This window comes from Galeopterus variegatus, unplaced genomic scaffold (genome assembly GCF_000696425.1).
Source record: "Galeopterus variegatus unplaced genomic scaffold, G_variegatus-3.0.2 Scaffold750, whole genome shotgun sequence".
Taxonomy (NCBI): Eukaryota; Metazoa; Chordata; class Mammalia; order Dermoptera; family Cynocephalidae; genus Galeopterus; species Galeopterus variegatus.
In genome coordinates, this window is record NW_007726861.1 from 9,955 (window position 1) to 19,672 (window position 9,718).

Genomic DNA, 9,718 nt, shown 5'->3' on the forward strand with positions numbered 1-9,718 from the left:
TACTCATGCCTCCAAACCTAGAAGCTACCATGTTGCATTTTGTACACTGACACATCATGTTAAGTTTTGAGATACTCATGGTCATTATTCCAACCCAGAAGTGATGCCAGAGAAACATTCTCTTTCATTCCAAAGGGGCCTGAATTAGACCCTCTCCTTCATGTATCTGAACCCAAAAATGGGTTGTACCTCACCTACTCCTAGTTCTCCATATGATAGTGCTCACCTGACAGCTCAGAATGTGACCCAAGTGACATTACACAGCACCAGCAAATGCTGTTCCAGTGAAACTGTCATAATTTTGGAGTCAGGGTTATCAATATCCACCACTACAAAGAAGCCTGGGCTTAAACCAGAGAGAGAAAAAACAAGGTAAAAATTAAAAATTATATATTTTAAGGGCCGAGCCCGTGGCGCACTCGGGAGAGCGTGGCGCTGGGAATGCAGCAGCGCTCCTGCCGCGGGTTCGGATCCTATATAGGGATGGCTGGTGTGCTCACTGGCTGAGCACGGTGCGGCCGGACTCAAAAAAGACAAAAAATATATATATATATACATATATATATATATTTTATAGGCACTCGGAAAAGAAGGATCATTTCTCTGCTTGAAGAGATGCATCTCCATCTAGTCACTGACATGATTTTTTATGATATTTAAGCATTTACACACAATAAGGACAAAGAAGTCATGAAATAACTGTGGAAAGTTAAAGTCAGCAACTACAACCATAGCTCCACCAGTTTTTCCCCACATTCTAAGACACCCTGGGTGTATTCATTTTGACACTGTCATTCGATAAGTAAGATAAATACTGTTTTATGTCTTCGTCATATATAGCTTTGATTAATATAAAATATTGACATTAATAATAAGAAAAGCAGCTAATACTTATAGAGTATTTACTGCATACCTACCAGCACTGTACTTGCATGAACTTGTTTAATCCTCACATCAGCCTCATGACAGAGAAATATTATCATCCCAATATTATAGATCAAGGAACTGATCAGCAAGTAGAATACAACAACTCAGACCAAGGCACTATGCATTCCTGCTTTTCCAAACAAAATAAAACAGCCCTTTTGTAACATTTAATGTTTTCCCCCTTGTTGTAATATTGGCACCTTCATTTCCTATTTTTCCAAAATAAATCTGTCCATCTTTTTGTTGTTAATAAATCTATGTAAATTTAAATTACTTAATCAGTATCACTTCCTCTATAAAGACTCCTGTCTCCTCCCACACTTCAATACTTTGAATACCTAAGTCTATTACTATGCATCTACTGTAACTTTTCATTACAGATATTTCCTTTATACGTTGAACCTATGAGATCAATAACAATGTCTAATTCACCTCTGTAACTATAAATAGTAGTTGCAAAGTAACCAATGCTCACAAAATGCCTGTTGAATTAAATCATACAAACCAAAGAAAAACTTTAACATGAAATTTCTAATGTGATCTCTGTTGGATACTACACAGTAGTATTATGCAAGTGTATTTATATTTTTATACAACTCATTTTAATTGGGTTTATCATAATTCTCAGTATTATGGTAATCTTGATTTCATTTACTCCATTAGTTCCTCTGCTAAACTACTCTATTTCAGATAAGTACATTATTTAGGATTCTATGTGGTAAGTTTCAAGAAACCTAAATGAAATTAATGGCCTTCTCTTACCGTTTGCCTCGTGGATAATGCCGCACATATTCTCCAACATCATGAGCAGCAACAGCCAAGACTTGTGGATCATCTGACACCTCCAGAAGTTTTGTCAAGATTCTGAAATAAATTTAATCCAAAAAGAGATCAATTCTAATTTTTCTACAGAGCATAACAGATCACAGGTAAAATGTAGATATCTTCCTGAAAACAGACAATTATAATCATATTTTCCTACAGATTTCACTGTTACACATAAGTTAGTTCTCAAAACCTTATACACATATAAGTTACTTTCATTTTTAAAATACTTTTTAATTGACATGTATTGATTGTATATATTTATGGGGTACAGAATTATATTTTGATATATATTCACAATGTGTGATGATCAAATCAGTAATTAGCATATTCATCATCACAAAATGTATCATTTCTTTGTGATGAGAACACTTGAGCTCCTCTCTTCTAGCCATTTGAGAACATGCAATAAATAATTGTTTATTATAGCTGTTTAGCACTACTGTATACCTAGACTTACTTTTCCTGTCTAGCTGAAATTCTGTATACATTAATCAACCTCTCACTATTCCTACACCTCTCCTCCTCTCCTTCCCAGCTTCTATTAACAATTCTACTCTTTATTTCTAAAAGCTCAACTTTTTTAACTCCCACATGTGAGAATATGTGGTAATTATTTTTCTGTGCCTGACTTATTTCACTTAATATGATATTTTCCAGGCTCATCCATGTTGCTGCAAATTATGGGATTTCATTCTTTTTCATGGCTGAGTAGCATTCCATTGCGTATATACACCACAATTTCTTTACCCATTCATCTGTCGGCAGACACCTTGGTTGATTCCATACGGGATTTCATTCTTCTTCATGGCTAAGTAGCATTCCATTGTGTATATACACCACAATTTCTTTACCCATTCATCTGTCGGCAGACACCTTGGTTGATTCCATATCTTGGCTATCATAAATAATGCTGCAATATACATGGGAGTGTAGGTATCTCTTAGGTATGCTAATTTCCTTTCCTTTGGATAAATACCCAGCAGTGGGACTCCTAAATCACACAGTAGTTCTATTTTCAATTTTTTGAGGAACCTCCACATTCTCTTCCATAATGGCTGTACATATTTACGTTCCCACCAACAGTGGATAAGAGCTCCCTTTTCTCTGCATCCTCGCCAGCATTTGTTATTCTCTGTCTTTTTGATAATAAGACATTCTAACCAGAGTGAAATGCTACCTCATTGTGATTTTGGTTTGCATTTCCCTGATGAGTAGTGACGTTGAGCATTTTTTCATGCACCTTAACAGGTTACTTTCAGATTCACAACCTATACTATGCACAATTCCCAAAATATCAGGGGCTCTCCCTCCCTCTCTCTCAAGAGAGATAACTAGAATGTAAGTAAAAGTTATTCTAATAAAAGACTACCAGCAGATCTTTGCTAATTATATTTTTTAAATAAACCATAGGACCTATTGTAAGTACTGGGACAAATTACTTTCAGTGCCCTATTATCAAGATGGTAGACTGAGCACTAAGCTCACACATCTGCCCTCTCTCTTGCCCCAATTCTAACAAAAGACTAGAACATATACAAGTACATTAGAATTACAATTATATCCATAAAGACAAGTGAATGTTTCTTAGAAGACAGCAGCCCAAACCCACCATCCTGCCTCCCTTGTCCTCCTAATACTTTCAGCAGTGCAATCATACAGAGTAAACTTTCTATTGAAGGAACATATACAAGTACATTAGAATTACAATTATATCCATAAAGACAAGTGAATGTTTCTTAGAAGACAGCAGCCCAAACCCACCATCCTCCTCCCTTGTCCTCCTAATACTTTCAGCAGTGCAATCATACAGAGTAAACTTTCTATTGAAGCCTGTTTGGTAATTCTGAAAACAGGAGCCAGGGACCAAAGCAGAAAAGGTTTCTCTCTGACATGGTTTCCAACTCCCTCCTCAAGGACCACCAGGGAGAGGGTGTAACCAGGGGGTGACATGTCCTTCAGAGTGAAGGGAGAGAGGGACAACACCACTCAGAATCCAAGGAGCTAGGAAAGGACGGCCTTCCTCGTGTGTCAGCAGAATCATTCAAGGAATAGATAATACCTATGTTATTTTAACTGCTTGAGGGCACAACAATAGGCAGAAAACTTCTCAACTCATTCTATAAGCAGAACTTAACTGTGATAACCATTCAGAATGAGCACTTTTTAAAAAATGGCTAGGTAGAATTCTAACATATATATATATATAAAAAAAGTGCTTTCTAATATGCCAGAAATAGTCACTCATTTAGATATAGATACATAAAAACCTTAACAAATTAGCAAATTAAACCTAGAAGTATGCTGACAGAATATAATTTAAGTTCTCAGCTCAAATTTCACCTTTCTGACAACCCTAAGACAGTACTCTTCTCATCATTCTCTTTTCCTACTTTACTTTTTTTCATAGTGTTGATCATCACCTGCCATTACATTACATATTTACTTGACTACTTATTTAGTCTTTCTTTCCCTAATACAATGTAAGCTTAATGAGAATAAGGATTCTCTTTTATTTGCCATTGTATCTGCAACACCTAGAACAGCACTGAACACAACAAACACCTGTTGAAAAAATAAATAAATAAGTAATTTAAGGGTTAAATTAGTGATGCTAATTGGGAAAAACAATTTTGACAGCTCCTGGTGTAATTTAAAATACACAGACCCTCTGACCCAGCAATTCTATTTCCAGGAATCATCCCTACAAAAATATTTTCACATTTCCACAAAGATGTCTGTGTACACTGTCTTAAAAAACATAACAAAGATAGTCATTTTCAGTGACTCTAACACATAGCAAGTGAAAAAGACAAGCTGCAGACTAAGAGATTTAGTATGTTGACAAGCATAAATAACTCTGTATAAAAATAATGCTAAGGTATGTCTATGCATCAAAAAACACCGGAGACTCTACTGCCTGTTGACTCTAGTTCCCACTGGTAAAGAATCTGAGATAGAACAGTAGTGAAGAAACCTTTCCATTTCGGTTCTGTGTGCCTTAAAGAGTGCTTGAAAGACCTAGACCAGGCTGTTTGATATAATTTGTAACATACAGTTTTAGCAATACACACATTTTTTTTTAAGTTACCTAATTTTACCAAGATGCTCAAGATGTTACTATCCCTTAGAAGAGAATTGCTAATTATTTAAAATATTAGTAGAAGATTTTTGAAACCATTTAGTTGTTTGTTGGCAAAACCCATTCATTTACAAAATATCAGTCTTATTTCTTAAAATCTTTACTAGAAAATAATTTGAATCACAACTATCTTTGCTTGGATCATTTGCATTAAAGCAAACACTTAAAGTAATAAAACTCTGAATGAATCTATGAAGCTTGCTTCCTTTAGTTTCTAGATCACATTTATTTGGCAATGTCTCCTACGACTGAGGCTTAAGGTTTCTTTTCCTACCTTATCCTACCACTCAGCTTGTCAAATAGCTAAAATCTATAGGCAACAGGAAACACTGAAAGAGAACCTTGTTACCAATCAAGGAATCATTTCATTATGAAGTATTTACTCGTCTTCTATCTTCTGGATTAACTGGAAAATCTGGATTTCCAAGAAATAGAGGAGAAAGGAATGATCATTTATTATACACACGCATGTTCCAAACTCTGAGTAAATGCATTCCTCATAACAAACTGTACAGGATGAAATGAGAGTCACAGAAGTTGGGTAATTTGCCTCAGGACATAGCAAATGTTGAAACTGAAATCTCAATTATCATCCGCCCACACAAAGCACAACCATACCCCGATAGCAATTCATTCAACTCAAGCGCATGAAAACTGGTAAGATGAAACAAGATATTCAATTTTACATATATTTATATTTTTAACTTTTCAAAAGGCCAACTTGCAAACTATTCTAAAATTATGTTTTATTTAATTCAATTGAAACATTTAATAATTTCAAAAGATTAAATTATTTTGAAGTTTTTATTATTTTGATTTTTTTTTTTTTTTTTTTGTCTTTTTCCGTGTCCGGCAACGGATCGCAACCCTCAGTGTCGCCCCCGTACCGGACCGGGACCGGCAACGGGATCGCAACCCTCGGTGCTGCCCCCGCGCCTCGCTCAGCCAGTGAGCGGGAACTGGTCTGTATGTGGGATCCGAACCCTTGGCGGGAGCACCTCCGCGCTTCCCAAGCGGCGCACTAGCACAGTGTGCCACCGGGCCAGCCCCTTATTTTGATATTTTAATATTAAGAAATTATTCTATGAAATTATAAGAAAATTACATTAATATAAAATTCCTTAAAGCATAACATAGTATTCATTCTGAAGATGTCAAACCAGAGGCCATCAAATTACAGCAAGTCCGTCTGCCATCTATTTTTATAAATAAAGTTATACTGGAACATAGAGAGCCATGTTCATTAGTTTATTGTCCATGACTGCTTTGGCATTACAATGCAGGGCTGAGTTGCTGTGACAGAGACTAAATGACCCACAAAGTCTAAAACATTTACTCTTTGGGCCTTTATAGAAAATGTTTGCTAATCCCTGCCTTAAACCACTTAAGCCATTCTCCACATGGCTGAGACCCTTGATACCCAAAATATGGTCTGCAAACCAGCAGCATGGTATCACCCATGCACTTATTAGAAATGCCGAATCACAGGCCCTACTCTAGACACACTGAGTTAGAATGTGAATTTTAACAAGATCTCATTAGCATTTAAAAAGCCTAGTCTTAGACTCAAAGAATGTTAGAATTGGAAAGAATCACAGACTTCCTAGTCAAATCTACAAAACAGAAATGATTTTAATGGTTATCCTTTAGGGCCATTTAGTCTGCTGAAAATCTTCAGCAACAATGAAAACATCTTTGTATTAATTATCTGCAAATTTGCTGAGCATGCTTTCTATTTCTATATTCAAATCATCAATAAAAATGTTCAAAAGAACAGGCTCAAAAAAAAGAGATTCTTGTGGTAAGCAAAGAGAGGGGTTCTCCCAAGTTGCCACTGAATACAGTTAAGTGAACAATAGATTCATCAATCATAATCCAAATCTCTATCACCACATTAACTACAAGCCAGATTCTATCAAATGCTCCAATGGGATGGGGACAGCAACACATCACAGAATTGTGCCATCTTATTGTGACAAAGGTAAAACTGCAGAGAATTGGGGGGAATGTTTTCAATAAATGGTGCTGGTTCAATTAGATTTCCACATAACAAAAAAAAATCTTCATCCCTATACTTTACAGCTTATGCAAAAATCAATTTAATCAATCCAGTCTTTCAGCTGGATTGGAGATCTAAATGTCAGAGGTTAAACAATAAAGCTTCTAGAAGATAACATAGAAAGATATGTTCATGACCTTTGGTAGGCAAAAACTTCTTAACCAGGACACAGAAAAGCACTAGCCATACATAGAAAGTTTAATAAATTGAGCTATATTAAAATTAAGAGCTCTATTCATCAAGACACCACTAAAAGAGAAATGGCATGCAACAGAGCACAACAAAATAGTTGTAGTGAACATGTATATGATAAAGAACTCATGCTCAGAATACACATAGAACTCCAACAAAATGAAAAATAAATAAATAAATAAATACTTGAACAGATACTTCTCCAAGAAAAAAAGATGTTCAAATGACCAAAAGCATAAGAAAAGATATGCAACCACATTAGTCAGCAAGAAAATACAAATTAGAACCACAGAATAACTAAAACTTAAAAAGAGTGACAAAAACAAGTATTGGTGAAGATTTGGAACAACAGTTATTCATTAAGAATGTAAAGTGGAATTAAAAACTTACTTCAAGAGCTCATAATTCTTCTCATTTAACCTCACAGCATTCTCTCTCCAAAATTTCTCAGATTTGTGCACAGGACTCCATTCCAACCTTCCAGATTTAAGTTCTGAACTGTATTCATCAAATGAGCTATAACAATTTTTAAAGAATTCAAAGTTTATCAAAATCAGAGAGTTAACCCCAAAATCAAGCAAAATAAAACACCTTCGCTTATGATTTAATTACAAACATACAAATCGTATATTAACAAATCAACACTAAACAAAGTTTAAACCATTTAAATAACTTTTAATGAGCCATGTAAAATTTTATTCAGGTACCAAGGTCCAACACTCCTATCAAATTTGAATGTCTGTATGAGATATTTTAAATGAGTACTTGCTTTCAAAATTCTTACCCCAATATATACATGAATGTGTACCATTAAAAAACTTTGTAATATATCAGAATTTCTACTTTGACACTTGAAATATTTGCCAGGCCACTAGATATAGTGATGTAAACTTATGTAAAAGCATAACATAAAATTAAAATAATGTACTCTGATACTATTATACTATAAATAACATAAAATACCATAATACATCACAAAACAAAATCATAAGTGTCAGTACAATATTTTACAATGTGATTACCAACAGTGTAGCGGTAATTTATTAACTGAATTAACCCACTATAGATTAAAAATCTCTATACATATAACTGCAATGCACTTTAATTCAAACACCATTCACTATGTGTAGAGTAACTTTAGTATTTAAAGCTTTATAAAATGAAAAATTTTAATATGGTTGATCAGTAGGCAAACGCAGTGTCAGGACATGCTTTGACTTTCTTTCAAGTAAAAGTTAAAAAGGGATGCAACCATTTAAATGCTGATTTGTAATTCATTATAACCAGGATGTACTGGGTAAATTGATCAGTGTCCTGTTTGAAAAAAGTAGCAATTTACTTTAATGCAGGGCAGATCAGTACAAGAAGTCAACTAGCATTTTTAACATTTGTATCCTAAACCTGTAACAGCAAATTCAGGGTGAAAAACCAATACATAATAATAAATGGCTAACATGGATTAAATCATTTAGAAAGCTAACAATCACTAATCTTATTTTTTTAAAAAAAACAGGCCTTAAATGATTATTACAAAAGAACTGACCATAATTTTAAAATAAACGTAATAACAGAATTTATAACTGTGAAGCCTGTTGCTGGCCTGCCTATTATATTAAATCATCTTATCCATACTTAAAATTCTAGAATAACAAAAATCATTTGCTTCCCTCCACAAAAATCCTTTACAAACAACTGATATAGGTAACACTTCCCTCTCTATGAAATCTTTTGGGCCGTGGGATTATGGGTATATTGATTTATCTGGTGAATACACTTCTGCAGCACGTACTACACTTAAAACAAAAATCCTTTACAAACCACTGATATAGGTAACACTTCCCTCTCTATGAAATCTTTTGGGCCTTGGGATTATGGGTATATTGATTTATCTGGTGAATACACTTCTGCAGCACGTACTACACTTAAGGCATTTGCTGGGCAGTTGGAACCTCACAACAAATCCTGCAAGGTTAGCATTTTTATTACTATTTTACCAAAAGGAAAACTGAGACTTGAAAAAGTCAAGAAGCTAGCACAAGGGCACACATGGAGAAAATACCCAAACAATTCAAACCAGAGTCAGCTGGGCTCCTAAATCCCAATCCACCTACAGAGCAGGGCCTATTTTCGGAGAGTAACTCTTTTAAAAACAGGTCGGTAGTTTAAAAAAAAAAAAAAAGGAAACGTCTGTTAGTGGGAAAGATCAACAAGATATTAACAGAAAATGGATAAGACCCAGAAGAATACGTGAGTCTGCCTTGTGCATGTGTATGGCAGAAGGAGTGGGGCTAGGAGACTTTTTAAAAGCAAACACAAGAAACCAGAGGGGAAGCAGGACCAGGTAGGAAAGATGGTGTGAGTGGCGCAGAGTCCCTTCCATACTGTGTAAGGGGTTTTTTCTTCACTGTATGTACATTATTTGCATAATTTTTAATATAAAAAAAATAAAATGAGCCAATAGGACCTTCAAAAAAATCAGGAAAAAATACGCTCTCCATATATAGACAAACCACCTCCACAAATTAATAAACTACAATTGTAGCTTAAAAAAAACTCTAAGAGAACTCTCAAGG

The 9,718-nt window shown here is 34.9% G+C and overlaps 1 protein-coding gene across 1 annotated transcript in view; it reads right to left on the reverse strand.

Annotated features, from left to right (window-relative positions):
• Positions 1–234: 234 nt before the first annotated feature.
• Positions 235–9,718, reverse strand: part of ATP6V1H (ATPase, H+ transporting, lysosomal 50/57kDa, V1 subunit H) — a 76,646-nt gene continuing 67,162 nt past the window's right edge. Inside the window, exons 11-13 of the mRNA XM_008572059.1 lie at positions 7,536–7,661; positions 1,690–1,791; positions 235–346 (exon numbers count right to left, since the gene is read on the reverse strand). Coding sequence (XP_008570281.1) covers positions 235–346; positions 1,690–1,791; positions 7,536–7,661 — 340 coding nt within the window. The remainder of the gene's footprint in view (positions 347–1,689; positions 1,792–7,535; positions 7,662–9,718) is intronic.